The sequence below is a fragment of the Herpailurus yagouaroundi genome, unplaced genomic scaffold (genome assembly GCF_014898765.1).
Source record: "Herpailurus yagouaroundi ecotype Mexico unplaced genomic scaffold, PumYag 189, whole genome shotgun sequence".
Taxonomy (NCBI): Eukaryota; Metazoa; Chordata; class Mammalia; order Carnivora; family Felidae; genus Herpailurus; species Herpailurus yagouaroundi.
Window position 1 is genome coordinate 15,778,403 of NW_024412420.1, and position 19,437 is coordinate 15,797,839.

General features: G+C 58.0%; 2 protein-coding genes across 3 annotated transcripts; one reads left to right on the forward strand and one right to left on the reverse strand.

The window, feature by feature from the left end:
- Positions 1–2,260: 2,260 nt before the first annotated feature.
- P3H4 (prolyl 3-hydroxylase family member 4 (inactive)) lies at positions 2,261–8,562 on the reverse strand. Of its 2 annotated transcripts, XR_005797566.1 has the most exons (9): positions 8,045–8,562; positions 7,537–7,689; positions 7,239–7,410; positions 6,437–6,565; positions 5,363–5,508; positions 4,644–4,727; positions 3,026–3,170; positions 2,544–2,709; positions 2,261–2,445 (listed from the first exon to the last, which is right to left on the reverse strand). XR_005797566.1 is itself a non-coding variant. In XM_040497544.1 (8 exons), exons 1-8 carry the CDS (start codon positions 8,522–8,524, stop codon positions 2,687–2,689), a joined length of 1,332 nt encoding a protein of 443 aa, XP_040353478.1. In that variant the 5' UTR covers positions 8,525–8,562; the 3' UTR covers positions 2,261–2,686. The 2 variants fall into 2 exon arrangements, 1 of the variants encoding a protein (XP_040353478.1); XM_040497544.1 differs by having other exon boundaries at positions 2,261–2,709.
- A 1,050-nt stretch (positions 8,563–9,612) lies between these two features.
- Positions 9,613–18,970, forward strand: FKBP10 (FKBP prolyl isomerase 10). The gene is made up of 10 exons (XM_040497543.1): positions 9,613–9,925; positions 13,751–13,896; positions 14,336–14,525; positions 14,646–14,791; positions 15,182–15,371; positions 15,527–15,672; positions 16,408–16,600; positions 17,014–17,156; positions 17,357–17,520; positions 17,864–18,970. Exons 1-10 carry the CDS (start codon positions 9,684–9,686, stop codon positions 18,047–18,049), a joined length of 1,746 nt encoding a protein of 581 aa, XP_040353477.1. The 5' UTR covers positions 9,613–9,683; the 3' UTR covers positions 18,050–18,970.
- Positions 18,971–19,437: the final 467 nt, after the last annotated feature.

Sequence of the window (19,437 nt, forward strand, 5' to 3'; positions counted from 1 at the left end):
GGTGGGGTGGTGGCGGGTAGGGTAAGGAGGGAACAGGTGAGACAGATGTGGAGGAGGCGAGGGCATCCCCACGGGGTGGGGTTGGGAGAATGGGCTGGAGGGCCCACGCTGGGACTCGGTCTCACCGGTTTGGGGAGCTGGCCTGGCAATGGGGAGACGCTGGCATCAGGGAGAGGCGGGAGGGGCTGGTGGCTGCCTAGGAAAGGAGAGCTGAGTAAGGGACACGGGGCTACAGGGCCTGGGCAACAGCCTGGACGTGGGGGGAGCACCTAGGCAGGAGCTGGGGACATCCCCGTCACACCCGCACTCTGTCTCGCCACCACATGCTCAGAGAAGCCACTCGCAGACGCACACTTAGACACACACAACACATGTCTTAAATGGCCACCCCTCAGGTCTCCCCTTCCCTCCTACCCAGCTCTATTTTCCTGTCTTGATTTATCAGACTAATCATGTAACTTATTTATTATAACACCTATTGCTTATTGCATAGCTCCCTGCTGGAACACAAGCTCCATGAAGGCAGGGTGCTTGGCCTGCTTGGCCCACTCTTGTATGCCCAGCAACCTACAGTGGGCTTAGCACATACTAGGTGCTCAATAAATATGTGCTGAGGGGCGCCTGGGTGGCTCAGTGGGTTGAGCGTCCAATTCCTGATTTCGGTTCAGGTCATGATCTCATGGTTTATGAGATCGAGCCCCGTGTTGGGCTCTGTGCTGACAGTGTGGAGTCTGCTTGGAATTCTCTCTCCCTCTCTCCGCCCCTACCCCACTTGTGCGTGCTCTCTCTCTCAAAATAAATAAACTTAAAGCAAATAAACGTGTGCTGAGTGAGCAAACCCCTCTAGAAACACATTCATGAATGTGCACGCTCATGTGCAGAAATACAGTCACCCCCCAAACTGCCACAGACATTCTCAGACACAGGTACACAGGCTCACAGGCTCACACCCAGACCCACACGTCCACGCAGCACACAAGACACAGACCTTCTCGCTCCCGAACACACACCCTTTCAGACTCACACCCAGCTGTCCAGATTCCAAAGCTCCTACTCACAGCAGGCACGCTCCAGCGCATCCCAGCTCCCCTCCTCCGCAGTGCCAGCCCCAAGGGCAGCCCCTCCCAGAACCAGGGGGCCGGGCCTCGGTGGAAGCTGACAGCACAGCAGCTAGAAAGGGGTGGGGCGGGGCAGGGCCACCCTGGCACCCGGGAGCTCTGAGGAGACGCTGCCACTTTAGACCCACCTACGTGGAGAGAAGGGAGTGAGGTCACTGGTGCCCTCAGCCTTGACCCAGCCCTGCTGCAGCCCGACTCTGGCCTTCCTGTCTTTGTCTCCACCAAAGACCCAGGGGAGGGGTTTGGGGTGAGGCAGAGAGTCCTCCCGGGCACAGAGATGGGCAGGGCCCAGAACAGGTCCCCTGGCCCATCAGTAGGGAAGGCAGGGGTGTGGGCAGTGAGAACTGGGCCTTCCCAGCATCAGCTCCACCCTCCAGTAGCAAAAGAAGCCTCCTACAGCACCTTGCCCCCCGGGGCGGCCTGAAACATGGGGAATCGGGCAGAACTGTTACTTGCCGTGTCCTGGCCCAGGGTCCCTCTCCAGAGAGGCCCTTTTTGCCCCCACCTTCCCACTGTGGAACATGGGGAGGACGCTGGTGAGTCACAGCGCCAAACAGCCACCTGAAATCATCCTTACCTCTGCACCTCAGGACTCTCTGCCCCCCTGGAGCTGAAGCAAGATTGGGCAAGAGGATCTGGCAGTCCCAATACCACCGTTAGGTCTCATGTTATCAGACTGTGTCCTTAGGGCCCCTCTGGCTGTTCCGATGGAGCCCCAACCTCTGCTGAGGAATGGGAGAATGGGCACACAGCAAGGCAGGGCTTGCTCGTTCAGACCCTAGAGAACCTGGGTCAGTAAATGCCTGAAAGTAAAAACCGGAAGTAAATGTCCTTAGCCCCCTCCCAACGCTCACCACACTCCCTGAGGGGAAGTAATGCTGGACTAGGAAAATACAGCACAACCCATGTTAGAAATCTGAAACCATCTTCCAGGGACCAGGAAAGGAACTGTGTGCTCACGCCCCCTGGTGGCAGATCTGCAATTGCACTCTGCTCTCACAACCACCCAGGGTCCCCCGAGGCCAAAACTGTGCCTTTGGCCCCCTCGCCCACCACTTATTTACAGATGAGGGGAGATGGACGCAGAGGGAGGCAAGGAAGGATCTGCACCCTCAGCCCAGGGGAGCCTGGAACCCAGGTGCTGCAATTCATTCAACAAGAAACTTTTATTGAGCACCCACTGCCAGCGTGCCAGAAACCGCTGGACTCCTGGTCCAGTGCTCTTCGTGACACTGGCTGCCCCTCTGCTGTCTCTGAAATTCAGGCTGAGACCCCAACTTGGAGGAGCAGGAACCTTCTTCAGGAGACTGTCCGGGTGAGGAGAGCCCTGGGGAGGAGGAAGGGCCATCAGCAGCTGTAGCACCACCAACTTGGGGTCCAGAGACCCAGAGAGGAGACAGGAGGGACCCGGGGAGCAGCGCTCACAGGTGGGATCGGATGGGGCCTGGTCAGCTATGTCCATTTTACGTTTTTAATAAATAGTTCTTGCTGCTGCCCAGGCTGGTGAGGGTGGTCCCACTGGGCCCAGGCTTCCCCAGCAATTCAGGGGTGCAAGGGTAGCTCTCTTCTCATGCTAGTTCAGGCTCCAGCTCTGAAAAGGAAAGGAGGGAGCACCAGGTTAGTCCCCCCCACCCACTCCCAAAGAGCATCTGGGGGCTGTCCTGGGGGCAAGGGGGCAGGCAGGAATGAGGCTCCCTAGGACAGGTCTCAGCTGGTCCCGGCTCTGAGAAGGATGCCACCCCCTCACACACAAAGTGGGACAGGGTTGGCTAACAGGCTAGAAGCCCCCCCGAGGCGGGAGGTCCTGGCGCTCCGACTGCCTCTGCAGCCCAGTATGTGGATCCTTCTGTGGCCAACCTCCATCCCAGGTCGCATCCCCACCCTCCACCCCGACTCGAGTCACTGACCGGCCTCCGCCTCATCACCCTTGGCATCCGGTTCCTGCCACCAGTCAGCATAGATGCCCTCCTCGTAGTCCCCCTCCCCCTCGAACTCGGCATCGGATGGAGGGTCCTTGGGCTCCACAGGCGGCACTGCCTCTTCCAGCTCCATCTACAGCAGCCCCAGGGTAGGGAAAGAAAGAAGGTCACAGCAGGCACAAACCCAGACCGGCTCCCTTCCTGGCCGAGGGGCCCCCCATCCCATCTCAGCCCCCAAAGCCCCTCCTTCCCCAGTCTCAAGATCCCACACAGGACTGATCTGAGGGTTTCTCCCACAAGGTCCCACTCCCAAACTGCCACTCCCCGCGCCGATGTATGGGGCTCCCCCGACAGAGAGTCAATGCTAGCGTGAGCACTGCTTTCTCCAAGGCCATCCTTTTAAGCATAAATTCCATAGCCGTAGCGGATGCTGCTACTCCCTGCATGCTGTCTGCTCATGCAATTTCTTGGCCAGAAACACGGTTGCCCCCTCACCCCCACCCCGTGCCTGGATCGCTCTCGTTGACTCACCAATGCCAGGCATCAGCTCCAGGATTCAGCCCTGGCCGATGACCCTGGCTGGATCTGGAGCCCTCCTCTGGTGCCCCGTGCTGACCTCTCCCGAGCACTGTTTGTGCCTCCCCAACTAGACCGTGAGCTGCTTGAGGAGGGGACTGTACCTTTTCATCAACTTACCCCAGCCCCACACACTGTCTGGCAAACAGCAGGCCACAAATAAGTGTAATCAAAATGGCCACCATTCACTGAGCACCTGCTCTGGGCCAGCTCTGGGGAAGATGCTTTCCATACTTGATCTCATTTCACGGTCACCACAATGCTGTGACACGGGCATCACCCTCCCCATTCGAGATGCAGGAACCGAAGTTCAAGAGCTACCTGAGACTTGCCTGGAGGCTGCCCAGCTGGTAAGCAGAGGGGCCAAGTCTGGCTGTCACCAAAGCCGGGGTGCAAACAGCATAGCCCCTCCCCCATGCGTGATGAGTGGGGGCACGGGTGAGTGAACAAAGTGGGGGATGGATAAATAAATAAGCGCCGAGCAGCCACACCTCACAGAAATTTGGACTCCCAAACCCCCTCACTCAGGATCAAGGGATCACACTTCAGTCCTTCCTTCCCGGCACCGGCATTCATTCATTCACTGGTTCATTCAAACTCGGGTTTCCCGGTGCCAGCTCTGGGGCAGGCGCTGTGGAAAAGCTGGGAATAACCTGGTCCCCCATCCCAAAGCACGAGCCTCTGAGAGACTGGATGGAGAAGGGATGGGTCAGGGCTGCAAGTAACTCCAGGGCCAGGGAGGCACAGAGGGTCACAGTTGGTGTTGCAGGCCCAGAAGGCACAGCCAGAACATGCAGGGAGGGCTTCCCGGAGGAGCGCCACTTGGGCTGGGCTGGGGGAGTTATGTGGCAACATTCAGACACGCAGAGAAGGAGAGCATGAGAACACTGGGTGGGGAGCAAAGAGCAGGTATAGATAAGGAGCAGCTGACTGCCCCCCGAGGTAGGGCCGAGCTTTGGCACAGAGGCCCTCCAGGAAGAGATCAAGGGTCCCCGCCGTGGCCCAGCCCAGAGAGCAGGTGGCCACTTACCTCATCATCTGGCTGCAGGTACATATGTGAGAACTCCAGCAGTTCCCGAAGCTCCGCTGTCTGATTGTGGTAGAGCGTGGCCTCCTGAGAGGAAGGGGGGGAAAGTGAGGTAAGCCAGAGCCTGCCGCCAGATGGTAGAGGAGGCAAGTTGGGATCTGGGTTCCCCCCCCCCCACGCTTTTTCAGCTCAAGGAGCAAGGAACAGGTATCAGTCACATGCTGACTGAAAAATCATAGCTGTTTGGAGAGGTTAGGGAGGATTGGGAGGGCTCTGTTAGAAAGAGCTCCTTAATCGATTAGCAATGTCTGCCACTAGTAAGGAAATCGAGGGTGGCACCATGTGCCCCATGGCTGCCAGTCTTGCCCTAGATTCCCGGGGGTTTCCTTAGTGGGTCCAAGCTAGGGAGTCCCTGGGAAGGAGGGCAAAAGCCAGCAGTGAGAGTGGTGAGGGTGGGGAGGGGAGCAGGTGGTAATGGACGGGTATTTTTGCACCTCCCACAGCCTGGGCGCCGTGCTACCATTCTGTAGGTGAGGCAACGTATTCAGCAAGGATCAGTAATGTTCCCAGGCCCGTTCAGCGGGTGGGGCTGGCTTTGAACCCAGGACTCCAATCACCACCCATAGTCTTTCTTTTCACTTCCCACCCTGCCTTCCAAAGAAGCCAGGATTTTTTTTTTTTAAACCACCTGTCCCAAGAGTGCCTCCAAAGGCAGTGCCCACCTCCCGGGGCTGGAAGTCCTCCTCCTCCAGGCCCCAGCGAGCCCGGTGGAAGCGGTAATACACCAGGTTCTGCTGCATGACACTGTCGTCAGGGTCGAAGAGCATGTAGCTGGCGGCGCTGCGGGCGGCCTGGCGCACGTCATTCACTGCGGGCAGGACAGGAGTGAGGAGTAGCCCCCGCACTTCCCCGCCTTCAGGGACAAGCCCTTCCTAGACCGTCCCCCTTTCCCAATTCAGTCCAGTGCTCCTGGCTCCCCAGCTGTCCCCCCCCCCCCCACAGTATCTTTTGGTCCCTTCACCCCACCCAAATGATAATGCAAGCTAGAATGTACTGGGCACTTACCACGTGCCAAGCCCGTGTAACTCATTTAAGCCTCACCATTATCATCATCCCCAATATACAGACAAGAAATCTGAGGCACAGAGAGGTTAGGTAAACTGCTCAAGCTCACACAGCTGGAGAATAATGGCACTTGAGAATGAGAGCCCAGCAGCCTTGCCCTCAACCTCTTCACCAACGGACCCATGAATGGTCTCCTGGCCCCTTGGTCCTTAGCTCCTCCACTCCAACTCCAGCCTCCATCTGAATTTTGGCAGCTCTGCATGGCAAGAACTCTGGAGTTCGTCAATCCCGGCCCCCGTGGATGCCAGGCTCTCCCCCAGACGAGGAGAGCCATAAATCCTGGTGCTCCTTTTCATTGGCCATGTGACTAATGGCCCCTTGAGCTCTATGAGCCTCAGTTTCCTCATCTGAAAAATGGGTCCCGTAATGTCAGCTGCAGGGGATGGGTGAAAGCACCACGTGAGATCAACAGATGTGGTAGGCCTTTGTAAACTGTTGACTGTGGTGGAGTCGTTGGCTACCCATTTACCCAAGAGGTTTCTGAATTCTCCTAAGGTTGCTCTTTGTTCCTTCACCTCCTCTCACCTGTTTGCCACCCCCAGCCTTCCCCGCCATCACGCAGGGTCCTCACATATGAGGGACGGCTCCCCATGACCCTATAACACTCTCAGGGCAATGCTTTCTCTTCCCCTGCCCCCCTCCCCCCATCCCAAGCCCACCAGGATGCTCACACTTGTAGTAGGCAAACTGCAGGTAATGATACATGGTGGCCACGAACTTCTCCACGAAATAGCCGCCCACGTTGGGGGTCAAGTTGGCCTCACAGTCCACCTTGCACTGCAGGGACTCTGCAAAGAGATCTAGGGGGTGGGAGGCAGTGGTGAGGAGCCGGTGCCTGCCCAGCCGATGCCACCACAGGAGATAATGCCAGTAAAGACTTGGCTCAGGATACAAAGGGCAGTGCTGAGGGCAACTACTGTGGCCTGGGCCGCCTTACCACCCCCACAGCTCAACCCCCACCCCAAAACCGGAGGGAGTTGGGGCATTCTGAGGCAGATGAGGTTTGGAGGTGGGAAGCCTAGGTAGAGAAGCTCAGGAGAGTTCTTTCTGTCCCCGCTGAGGCACCCCATGGTCAGGGATCCCTAACCAGGTGCGATTTCTGGCCACAAACTGCCTTCTGCACACACCTGCTGGGCTGTTTCTGTACACATGACCATGGCACCTTTGCACCTGTACTGCCCTCCGCCTGAGGCCTGTGAAACCAACGTCCTCAGGCCTTTTTGGGATGTCACCACCTCTCTGCACCAACGCCTAGCACCTTGGACACTCAGGACTGTAGCCTTTCTCACTGACTGAAGGCTCCCAGGGCAGGGATAACACCTTATTTCTGTGCACCTCCCAAGAACCTCCTGGGTGCTCCATACACGCGTATGGGATGAATACTTACACGTTAAGAGGCCTTACGAGCGCTGGGAAGCAGGGCCCTGTGGGTGAGAGGGTCACCCACAGGGATCTGGAGGGGGAGGGGAATACCTGCTATGGCCGGGTAGAAGTCCTTGAAGTCCACCTGCTCGTGGGCCCCCTCACAGCCAGCCAGACACCGGGCAAAGACGGCCAGGTACTCAGCCAGGGCCCGCTCCATGTCCTCGGTGCTGCTGCGGAAATCTCCGCTGTTGTAGAGCTTCACAGCCCTGAGGAACACTGCCTAGAGGGGTGTGTCAGAGGGGTCAGGGAGACCCCCAACACCTCCCCTCCGGTACAAGCCCCGCGGGGGGTGGGGGGACAGTGGTCAGGAAGAAGCGTCAGGGCCAGCCCTACCCCTCCAGCCCACCTCATAGGGCTGCGCCTCCAAGTCTGTGAAGGGCTCCTCGGCGGCGTCCAGCAGCCCCCGGTAGTAGCTGAGATACTTGGCGGTTAGCTCGTGCTTCGGGTTCCTCTGGAGGAAGGTGTAGGCCGCGGCCGCCGCCTTCTCCAGCCGGTTAGCCTGCGGGACAGGGACAGAGAGGGTCGGAAGGGCCAGAGATCGAAGCCCTGAGTGCACAAGAGGGCTTGGCTGTCCTTGGTTGTGCGATCGATGCTGCTCCGAGACCGGACGGAATCAGATGCCGGCTCCGAACGACGCGCCCCAGCTGCGCCCAGGAGACGAGGCGGGGCAGGGGGCGCCAGGGGCGAGGGGCACCCGGCCTAGGGGGGCGAGGTGGGACGGTGGCTCCAGGACCGGGGGCGCGGCGGGGCTGGAGGAGGGCGAGGCAGGGCGGGAGGATCCGGGACTGGGGGAGCCCGGGTGGGGCCGGTGGGTCGCGGGGGTGGGGGGTGGGGGCGCAGGGGAAGGCACCCACCTTGAACAGCGCATAGTGCAGGTACTGGTAGGGCAGGCGGCTCTGGAAGTCGCGCAGCAGCTGCCGCGGCGGGTAGGGCACCTGGAAGGCGGGCAGCGTCCGCTTGCAGCGCCGCAGACAGGCGGCGCGTTCCAGGACGTGGCCGAAGAGCCGCAGCTCGCGGGCCCACTCGTCGCCGCGGCCGCCGTCGGGGCCGGGCTCGGGCCCCGGGAAGGAGGCCGCGGGCGGCGCAGGGCCGCTGCAGTTGGCGTGGCAGAAGGCCTCGCTGTCCCGCAGCAGCCGGTGCAGCCGCAGCGCCGCCTCGAGGTAGCGCGCGCTCTCGCGCCAGCTCTCGCCCTCGTACTGCTCGAGCGCGTGCCCGTAGGCCGCGGCCAGGGGCATCAGGTCCTCGGGCGGGAAGCCCCGGAAGCTGTACTTCTCGTACTGCCCCGCGGCGCTGCCCAGCAGCAGCCACAACAGCCCCCACGCCGCCCGCCCCATGGCCGCGCCGCGCCGGCCGGCTCTCCCGGGCCGAGGAGGCGTCCAGGCCGCGCGGGAGGGAGGGGGCGCCGAGGGGGCCGGGCGTGGGCGCCCGCTGGGTCTTAGCGCCGGGCAGCGACGGCAGGAGGGCGGAGTCGAGGTCTGGGTCAGCTCTCCCGAGGGGCACAGGGCCCACCGGGGCCCTGAGGCCTCTACGTTGGCCGACCTCCTGCCCTTTGGGGGGGGGGGGGGGTCTTCCCCTTGACAGATGGTAAGTGGGTGGAGGAACGCTTCCCGCAGGGAAGGGGACCCGCAAAGCCCCTCCCCACGCAAAGACAGTCCCCCACCTTAAGATCAAGACATTGAGGGAGCGCCGCCTCCACCACTCTGCCCAAACCTTGGCATCTGGTCTTCTTTCCATTACAGAGTCCCTCCTGCTCCTTCTCCGCCCCTAGCCCCGAAGCAGTCACTTCTAGTGTCCCTCCGCTCCAGTCCGCGACTCGGAGGCGCACTCCTGGTTTCACCCCGCACACATCACTCTCGCTGCCGCCCACCTATGTCCATCCCCGCGCGGGATCGTCCTGACTGTCCAGCTTTTGCGGGACCACGCAGCTCGATCCTGGAGAGGCCATCGCTGAGACAGTGGGGATGTGGGGCGGGGGGAGTACCGAGACACCCCCTCAGATTCTGGAGCCTCACCAGCCACCTGGAGAGGCCTAGATTTGGGGGGGAGGCCAACGAAAGAAACAAGGGATACTTCAGTCCGGCTTTAGGACCCAGGGGTTCGGGAAAAAAAGACACTGAACTTTTTTCTTTTTTTCTTTTTTCTTTTAATGGGGGTCAGCTCCAACTTCTCCGCTTTCCCGAACCTCCCTTCCAGGCTGAGGCCCCAGGACGCTGAGCCCCGGGAGATAGGGAGAGGGGATCTGGATCTGGAGTTCTTTGTGGTGCATTCCTGGATTCCTACACTCAGCCTTGCCCCCTCCTCCCATTCCACCCTCCGTCCTCCGCCCCGCCAGCTCTTTCTCCCCTGCCCCCATTCCACGTGGACTAGCCAGGGCGGGGGTGGGGACCAAGGACAGGAAGGGGGGGAGCCAGCTCCGGGAGGAGGGGGAAAGGAGGTTGTCGGCGGCGACTCCCTCGCTCGCCCTCACTGCCGGCGGTCCCAGCTCCAGGCACTATGTTCCGCACGGTGTCCCCCAGCCGCACCTTCCTCCGGCTCCCCCTGCTGCAGTTGCTGCTGCTGGTACAGGCAGTGGGGAGGGGGCTGGGCCGTGCTAGCCCGGCCGGGGGCCCCCTGGAAGATGTAGTCATCGAAAGGTACCACATCCCCAGGACCTGTCCCCGGGAAGTGCAGATGGGGGACTTTGTTCGCTACCACTACAACGGCACTTTCGAGGATGGCAAGAAGTTTGACTCCAGGTAACGGGTTGGGTGCCCTCAGACTCGCCCCTCCCCTTGGGGCCAGGCTGTCTCTATCCTGGGGATCCCTAATTGCCCTTTGAGGATGTGTCTGCATCCCCTACTTACTCCATGATCTCCTAAACCCTAACACAGCACCCTGAGGCTGGGGGCTCCCAGACATCCATCTTCCCAAAGATTTCCCTGCCCTTCATTTCAAACCCTCACCTCTTAAAGGACCCCAGTTTCTTTCACAACAAACTCCCCACATTCCCCAAAGTGTTTGATGATCAAGGTGAACTGCTCTATTTACTCAACAGTGCTTTATTTAAAGACATGGCAGGGAGGAGGTTCTGGTCCTCAGCGTTGGGGGGAAGGGCATGGTCCCTGATGCATGTGAATCCTCCAGTGGTCTCAGCCTGGGACCCCCTCCCTTTCCACCCGGGCTGAATCCCTTCTGGTTCCAGCCCCAGGTTTCAGTGCCTTTGTAACCAGAGAAGAGTCAATAGAACTTTTTTGGAGGCAGTGGGGGTTATAAGCAACCAGCATGTTAAAGAAGGGTGAACATTGTAAGACAGCAGAATGGATCTAGGAGTGTAGGGCATAGCTCCGTGTGGGACAGATAGGGACCCTATCTGTCTACGTGTCACATGGCTGGGCATTGCCCCCCTGGGCTCCCGGAGGGTTCTCGTACCTCCCTCTCTGGGTCTCCCTGCACCACCGCCCCCCCACCTCCCTCCATCTTAGCTCTACCAGGCCAGTGCTGCCACCCATCTTGCCAGGCTTGGGGTTTGAAGGATGGGGTTCTGATCCGATCAGGCCTTTTAGTCTGCTCTGGCAAGTCACTTTTGTTGGTGGGGGCAGGGCAGGGCTGTTCGGTTAAACCTCAGGTCCCAGTCACACCGCATCCTTAGAAGTCAGTCCCTCTTAGACCCTTTCCCAAAGCACACAACTCAGCCCGCGGGAAATTAGCTTCCATGGCTTTGGAAGGCAGGCAGTGTATTAAGAACATGAACTCCAGAGTCCAAGACCTTGGGTTCAAATCCAGCCAATGACCGTGGACAAGGAATTAGGCCTCTTTAAGCCTCATGTTCCTTATCTGAAAAAATGGAGATGAAAAACAATCTGGAAAATTAAGTCCTCCCTTCCTAAGGCAGATAATAGGGCTTAAGCAAGATGATGAATGAAAGAACTTCACATAGTGCCTGCAAATACCAAGGCAAGTTCAGGGAACATTAGATTAGCCTTGACTCTGGGGAGGACTGGGTACCCTTATCATGTTTAACTGGTAGGAACTTTGTGCAGTGCTTGGGCCCTCACAAGAGCACCGTGAAAGAAGCAGCTCAGTGGGCAGAATGAGGTGTGGACAGTGGCCAGAAGCACCGCCCAAGCCAGGGAGGGGTTGGGAGCAGGGGATGACTTCCTTGGTGGGACTCTAGGAGCCAGACTGACCCCAGTTTGTGCAGTGCTGAGCTTGGAAGACTTTCCTAACCCCTTAACCCCTTTGATCAAAATGAAAATCTCTCAGGGCGCCTGGCTGGCTCAGTCAAAAGAACATGCATCTCCTGATCTTGGAGTCATGAGTTCGAGCCCCATGTTGGAGGTAAAGATTACTAAATAAATAAATAAATAAATAAATAAATAAACTTGAAAAAAAAATAAAATAATTTAGGGGTGCCTGGGTCAGTTAAACATCCAACTTCGGCTCAGGTCATAATCTCATGGTTCGGTTCTTTTTTTTTTTTTAACGTTTATTTATTTTTGAGACAGAGAGAGACAGGGCATGAACAGGGGAGGGGCAGAGAGAGAGGGAGACACAGAATCCGAAACAGGCTCCAGGCTCCGAGCTGTCAGCACAGAGCCTGACGCGGGGCTCGAACTCACGGACCGTGAGATCATGACCTGAGCCGAAGTCGGACGCTTAACCGACCGAGCCACCCAGGCGCCCCTCAGTTCTTTTTTTTAATGTTTCTTTTTTTTTTTTTTTTCATTTTTGAGAAAGAGAGAGAGAGCGCAAACGGGGGAGGGGCAGACAGAGAGGGAGACAGGATTTGAAGCAGGCTCTGTGCTGAGAGCCTGTCGCTGTGGCTGGGCTCCAACTCATGAATCATGAGATCATGACCTGAGCGGAAGTCAGAGGCTTAACCGACTGAGCCACCCAGGCGCCCCTCTTGGTTCAGTTCTTGCAGAGCCTGCTATGGATCTTCTGTCTCCCTCTCTCTCTGCCCCTCCTCTTCTCCACTCCCCCATTCTCACGTGTGCATGTTCTCTCAAAAATAAACAATTAAAACAGTAAAAAATAAAATAATAGAAACAAATTTTAGGGGCGCCTGGGTGGCTCAGTTCGTTGAGCATCCGACTTGGATTCAGGTCATGATCTCGCGGTTCGTGAGTTCAAGCCCCACGTTGGGCTCTATGTTGACAGCTCGGAGCCTGGAACCTGCTTTAGATTCTGTCTCCCTTGATCTCTCTGCCCCTCCCCCATCTGTGCGCACTTTCTCAAAAATAAATAAACATTAAAAAAAATTGTTTTAAATACAAATCTCCCATCCTCCCTTAACTTCTGAAAACTTAAAACTGTAGCTAAAAGCAAATAAAAGCCTGGCGTGCCTGGGTGGCTCAGTTAGTTGAGCATCTGACTCTTGATTTGGGCTCAGGTCATGATTCCAGGGTTGTGGGATCAAGCCCCACATCAGGTTCTGCACTGAGCATGGAACCTGCTTGAGAGTCTCTCTCTTTCTCTCTCTCTCTGTCTCTCCCTCTGCCCCTCTCCCCAGCTCTCTCTCTCTAAAATTTAAAAAAAAAAAAAGCCAATAAAAGTCAAGAGATACAAACTTCCAATTATAAAATAAATAAGTCATGGGGATATAATGTATAGAAAATAGTATTGTATTAACTTTGGACAGTGACAGATGTTAACTACACTTATTACACAGTAAGTATGATCTCGTATGTAAATGTCAAATCACTTTGTTGTACACCTGAAACTAAATCTTGTATGTTGACTATACTGCAACAAAAAGTAATAAATAGAAGTAAAATAAAATAAAAATGAAAGCCATGGCAATTTTAGAACAGGCCTTTCCAAAATTGGAAACCAATCCCTCCCCTCGCTCAGCTCTGCTTCCCCCTCCTTTCCCTGGAAAAGCCATTGATGCAGTGGCACAAACACGGAGTTGAGCAGACTGCATATCAGTTGTGTGACCTTGGGCAAGTCATTCAGTCTCTTGTCTCAATGTTTGTCATAAGAAAAATGAAAACAGGGACACCCGGGTGGCTCAGCTGGTTAAGCGTTCAACTTCAGCTCAGGTCATGACTCGTCTGTCAGCCTGGAGCCCACTTCCGATCCTCTGTCTCCCCCTCTCTGCCCTCCCCTGCACACGCTCTCTCTCAAAAATAAATGTAAAATTTTTTTTCAGAACAATGAAAACAATAATGCCCATTTCACAGGGAAAAGGATTAAGTAGGTGATTGTAAAACAGGCTAAGCATTTATCTGGCACATCGTAAATGCTCAATAAATGCTCCCTTCCCCTTTATGCCATACTTAGCACCCCTTTGCTGTCGGCAGATGGTGGTAGCTCCCAGGCCTGCACAGCCCTCCCTTATCCCGGGCAAATAAAAGCTCCTGGCCTCCTGGGGGACTCCTCTTGTGTAACAGCCCATCCTGTTAAGGTGGGAGTCATGGCTGACCTAGGGGGAGGCGTGAAGATGAGACAGGAGCATGTGGACCTACACCTGTGATAGGGAGGGGGCTTGAGTGCGTGTGTGTGTGTGTGTGTGTGTGTGCATGTATGCGATCAAGGCCCGAGGCCATTGTCTCCCATCTGTTTCCGCTCTCCCCCAGCTATGACCGAAGCACCTTAGTGGCCATCGTGGTGGGCGTGGGGCGCCTCATCACCGGCATGGACCGAGGCCTCATGGGCATGTGTGTCAACGAGCGGCGACGCCTCATTGTGCCTCCCCACCTGGGCTACGGCAGCATCGGTGTGGGTGAGAGGGGTCGGGGCACCCGCACGGGGATGGAGGAGACAGGAGTCAGAATCGAGGACCCCAGGGCCAGAAAACTGAAGCGCAGAGCAGGAGAGCGACTTGCCCAAGGTCACACTGAATATGCAGTGTGGATAGTGGCAGGTCTGGGACTAGAATTTCAGTCCCCCGGCCCTGGAGTCGGGGGAAAGGCGATGACAGGGCCCTGGGTGGGATCCAAGCTTGACTAGGGAGAAGGGGCACTAGGAGTGGTGGAGGGAGGGGCCAAGCTGGACATTCAAATGTCCATTCCACCCACCACCCTGGGGCTGCAGCAAATGTGGTACCGCCTCTGATACAAGGTAAGGGCCGGAGGGAGTCCTGGGGCCCCAGGGACCGTGGCATGGCGAGGGGTCTGGGGGAGCTGCACCGAACGTGAGCTGTGGCTGCTGGACCCTCACAGCGGGGCTCATTCCCCCGGATGCCACCCTGTACTTCGATGTGGTCCTGCTGGATGTGTGGAACAAGGCAGACACTGTGCAGGTGAGCACCTTGCTGCACCCAGCCCACTGTCCCCGCACGGTCCAGGACAGCGACTTTGTCCGCTACCACTACAATGGCACGCTGCTGGATGGCACTGCCTTTGACACCAGGTGAGGGCTGGAGGGAGTACTGGGGGGCCGGGGACTGTGTGACATGACGTGGAGGGTTGTCCGGGTCCCATCCGGCCTCTCCCATCTCCAGCAGCATCACTTCTACCTCATTCTCTGCAGCTACAGTAGGGGTGGCACTTATGACACCTACATCGGCTCTGGCTGGCTGATCAAGGGCATGGATCAGGGGCTGCTGGGCATGTGTCCTGGAGAGAGAAGAAAGATCATCATCCCTCCGTTCCTGGCCTATGGCGAGAAAGGCTATGGTGAGGGCAGGCAGGGACTCGGGGATTCCTCAGAAGAGGGCTGCCGTATACAGTTGTTCAGGTTGTGTACTGCACAAGGGCACTCAGCCAAGGAGGCAAGTAGGGTAGGGGTGAAATCTAGCTCTTGGTGGTGATCTCACTAAGAAGGGGTGCTTTATCCTGATTCACACAATCATTTAGGATGGGCTGGTGGTGGCCCGGGGGAAAATCCAGCTCACGCCTTACAGGGAGAGCAAGAAACAGGGCTGCTGAGGGTATGGAAAGGTCTCTGGAGAGCAGAATTAGCACCTTTTTACAGGGTGCCCACATGGGCCTTCCTGAGTCAAGAAGGAGCCCTGGTTTGCTCTCCAGTTGTACCACTTGTATGGTTCAAGTCTATCCCTTCCCCAGGGACTGTGATCCCCCCACAGGCCTCCCTGGTCTTCCACGTGCTACTGATTGATGTCCACAATCCGAAGGACACCGTCCAGCTGGAGACACTGGAGCTACCTCCTGGCTGCGTCCGGAGAGCTGTGGCTGGAGACTTCATGCGTTACCACTACAATGGCTCACTGATGGACGGCACCCTCTTTGATTCCAGGTGTGTGGTTGGTGGCGGGGAGGCGGGAGGAAGGCCGAAGAAGCTGAGGCAGGATCTGGGGTCACCCGGGCCGCAGCTGGAGGTGGCTCCTTCCTGCCTGGAAGGGCAGGGGCCCCTTTGACCCCCTGGCCCGCCCTCCCCGCCCTGTATTGCAGCTACTCCCGCAACCACACCTACAACACCTATGTGGGGCGGGGCTACATCATCCCAGGGATGGACCAGGGGCTGCAGGGCGCCTGCATGGGGGAGCGCCGGAGGATCACCATACCCCCCCACCTCGCCTATGGGGAGAACGGGACTGGTAGGCATGTCCCTGTGCTCGCGGTCACCGCCTCGGCAGCTCCACAGACTGCCCCCCCCCACCTCCCCAGCACAGGGCCGGTCCAGCCACCGCTCTGCCCCTCTCGCCGCGAAACCCATCACCCACCCACCTTCTGCCACACAGACTCCATCCTTTTCTCCAGGGGCCCTCCCCTCACTTCTCCCTTCAATCCTGGAGAAGGGCAGCCGACTCCTGAGCTGGGGAGGCGGGGGTGGCTATGGGAGGACAGAAACAGTGTAGCCCTAGGAAGCAAAGAAACCTGGACTTGACTTATGCTAACTAACTTGGATGTAAATTGAAAAATAAATAAGTTATTAATAAAAAAGAGAAAAGAAAGAAAAAGATGATTGAAAAAGGAAAAGAAGAAAAAAAAAAAAAAAGCAAGCAAGCACCTGGACTTGAGACCCAGCTCTGCTGGAAGCCTCAGTGTCCTCACCTGTAAAATGGGACTAAGGACATTGACCAACAGGGTAAGTTACTGGGAGGTTGCGAGATGATGTGTGTAAAGGGCTTTCTAACTGGCATGGCCCTCCCCTCCCCTCCCCTGCCCCTCGCCCCCACAAGAGGTACTGAAGAAGAATTGACCCTGGGGACGAACACCCCATCCCATCCTCTTTGGAAAACACAGGGCGGGGAAGGTCTAGGGGCCTCCGTGGAGGCCTGAGCAGCCCCTCCTGGATTCTGAGCCGATCCACTCCCCCGTTCTGGCCCCAGGAGACAAGATCCCTGGCTCCGCGGTGCTGATCTTTGACGTCCACGTCATTGACTTCCACAACCCTGAGGATCCAGTGGAAATCAAGATACTGTCCCGGCCCCCTGAGACCTGCAACGAGACCGCCAAGTCTGGGGACTATGTTCGCTACCACTACAACTGCTCCCTGCTGGATGGCACCAAGCTCTTCTCCTCGTGGGTCCGGGGCGGGGCCAGGGCTGGGCAGGTGGGTGGGCCCAGGCGTGGGGAGTCCCCCAGCACCTCCACTCGTGCTTCCCCCATAAGTTCCCATCCAGCGAGCGTGGGGTGGGGCACGAGGAGCTGAGACTCTTTACTGGCGGGACTGGAAGGGTGAGGCTGGCAGTCTGGAGGTCTGTTTGTGGAGGGGAAACCAAAGCAGGGAGAGGGGAGCCCTCCAGGCTACACTTCAGGGGCAGCGGCAAGACGGGGAGGGCGCCCCATCTCTGAACTAGCCGTCCCACGCTCTGCTGTGTGGCGCGGGCACCAGAAGTGCCTGGGAAACGGGGAGGGCCGGGCTCGCTGGGGTGTGAACCTGCCTGGGACGAGGATGGGTGCTGAACTGGGAATCTGCTCTCCCCCCGCCCCAGCCACGACTACGGGGACCCCCAGGAGGCTACTCTGGGGGCCAATAAGGTGATCGAAGGCCTGGACACGGGCCTGCAGGGCATGTGTGTGGGAGAGAGGCGGCAGCTCGTGGTGCCCCCGCACCTGGCGCACGGAGAGAGCGGAGGTGAGGGGCGGACTGGTCCTTTGCCCCCGCCCGCCTTGGGCCTGGGCGGTTGGTGGGAGGAGTGAGGGAAGCCTTCCCAATGGTTCTGTAAACATCCCGTGTGCCCAGTAGGGGAAACTGAGGCATGTGGGCTAGGGGGCACACTGGGCTCAGACCCTGGCCTGATCGGGACGCTTTCCTTCTGTCCTCCCTCCCTCCAGCCCGGGGTGTCCCGGGCAGCGCAGTGCTGCTGTTTGAGGTGGAGCTGGTGTCTCGGGAGGAGGGGCTGCCCACCGGCTACCTGTTTGTGTGGCACGAGGACCCTCCTGTCAACCTGTTTGAAGGCCTGGACCTCAACAAGGATGGCGAGGTCCCCCCGGAGGAGGTGGGTGAGGAGCTCACTCCGTGCGGTCACCCCAACAGAAACCGCCACCCCGTGTGGTGGCATGAAGCAAACACAGTCTACGTCTGTTGTCCTGTCTGTGCCTGTTTCTGCCCTTGCGCTGGGTCATTGCACCTTAGGTCCCCTGTCCCTGCCTCTTCTTCATGCAACCCACCCCACCCCCCCCAATGCTGCCTGTCCTCCACACCCACCCTCTGCCTGGCCCCCAGCACCTGCTCTCCTCTCCTCTGTGCCTCCCTGTGCCCCAGGGCCTTTCCCAAGGCCACCCACCGCCACTCAGGCGAGACCCTCACTCCCCTCTCCCCTCGGCTGTCTTGGCTCCTAGTTCTCCGCCTTCATCAAAGCTCAAGTCAGTGAGGGCAAAGGACGCCTCATGCCTGGGCAGGACCCAGAGAAGACCATAGCAGACATGTTCCAGAACCAGGACCGCAACCAGGATGGCAAGATCACTGTCGAGGAGCTCAAACTGAAGTCAGACGAAGACCAGGAGCGAGTCCATGAGGAGCTCTGAAGGGCAGGGGCCTGGGCCCAAATGCAAAGGCCCACCTCTCGGGGGGGGGGGGGCGGGGTGGGGGGACAGTGGGCGGTGGGGCTGACCTTCCAAGGGTCACCCTCCCCTGTGCTGGCATGTTGGCTGGGAGCATCTACAAAGTGGTCAGAGATGACTCTGGTCTTGCCACCAGCCCGAGAGTAAAATCCACAGCACAGACCTCTATTCGGGTTTTCTCTTCCCACCCCACACCCCTCACTTACAAGTTTTAGAGTCACAAAGCCGATCCGGTGATTGGTGGAGTCTAGGGTCTGGATGATTGGTGGAGTCTAGGGTCTGGATGCGGCCACTGCTGGCCCCTCACCCATACCTCCCCTCCGCATCACCATCACCATACAATGAACACGGCCAGCCGAGCTCACCATTTCTTTTCCCCAAGCTTCCCTTTTATCTGTACTTTTCCTTGCCGTCCCCAAGCACCCCCCTACAGCCCCCATTTCTGTGTCGAAGCAGCTCCCAGGAGCATGAACCAGGACTGTCCAGACCCTCAGCCTTCCTCTCTCGACTCTGGCTGGCTTCTAGGAAGGGCCTCCCCCCTTACCTGTTCCCCCACACCTATCCCATCCCCCCTCACTACATCCGGTAGCGGCTGAAGGCCCCTGGGGTGCTGCAGTCAGGGCTGGGTTTGCGTTGCCTTTCATCCCTAAGGAAGGCTGCTTTCTCGAAAGGGACAGAGAACCGGAAGAGTACGAAGGGTAACTACTGGGATGGGTCTTAGGGCTACGAAATCCTTGGGAAATCCTGGTTTCAGGGCGGAGTCAGACTCGGAAGAGGGGCTCGTTTGGGGTGAGAGGCGAGTGGACAGAGCTCTGCACACTCAAAAGGCTAAATTGGTGTCAGATCCCTTTCTCCTTTGTGCCAAATAAAAGACTAAACCAAACACCTCAGGCTGTGCTCTTTCCTTGTGTGTATGGCGGGGAGGCCCTCAGACCCAAAGATCGGGGAAGAGAGGGGAACAAAGCGGGCCGTCTCTTCATACCTCATCAGCTCAAGATACTGTGTCCCTCAGTCTCAGCCTCCTGCCTCCTGAGGCCTAACCGGGGCCCTCCCCAAGGAGAGGGACCCCCAGTCTGCCGGAGGGAGGGTGCAGAGTGGGCATCTACAAAGGGGCCTGCCAGGAAGTTGTGGAGAGATGATCCGGGTCTCCGAACCATCCCAGCTGAACAAAGAGGCGGTCCCTGACCTCAAACATGACTCAGGGGTTAGATCAAACTGCACAGGTCCGAATCCTCTCTTCCATGTAAACTGGTTCCAGTACTCAGCTATCCCCACCTCTCCTTGCTCCTGGCGGCCAGCCTTTCCCACCTGCCGGATCCACCCTCCTGCCTAAAGGAAAGGTAACAGAGTTG

Bases quoted from the DNA above. Each gene is read 5' to 3' on its own strand.
- P3H4 (XM_040497544.1), bottom strand. From the start codon at position 8,524: ATGGGGCGGGCGGCGTGGGGGCTGTTGTGGCTGCTGCTGGGCAGCGCC. The intron at 6,566-7,238 runs GTATTCCCCTCC...CCCACCCCCTAG, and splicing joins CTTCTACCCGGCCATAGCAG to ATCTCTTTGCAGAGTCCCTG. The intron at 4,728-5,362 runs GTGGGCACTGCC...CCTTCCTCTCAG, and splicing joins AGGACTTCCAGCCCCGGGAG to GAGGCCACGCTCTACCACAA.
- FKBP10 (XM_040497543.1), top strand. From the start codon at position 9,684: ATGTTCCGCACGGTGTCCCCCAGCCGCACCTTCCTCCGGCTCCCCCTG. The intron at 13,897-14,335 runs GTGAGAGGGGTC...GGACCCTCACAG, and splicing joins CTACGGCAGCATCGGTGTGG to CGGGGCTCATTCCCCCGGAT. The intron at 15,673-16,407 runs GTAGGCATGTCC...TTCTGGCCCCAG, and splicing joins CTATGGGGAGAACGGGACTG to GAGACAAGATCCCTGGCTCC.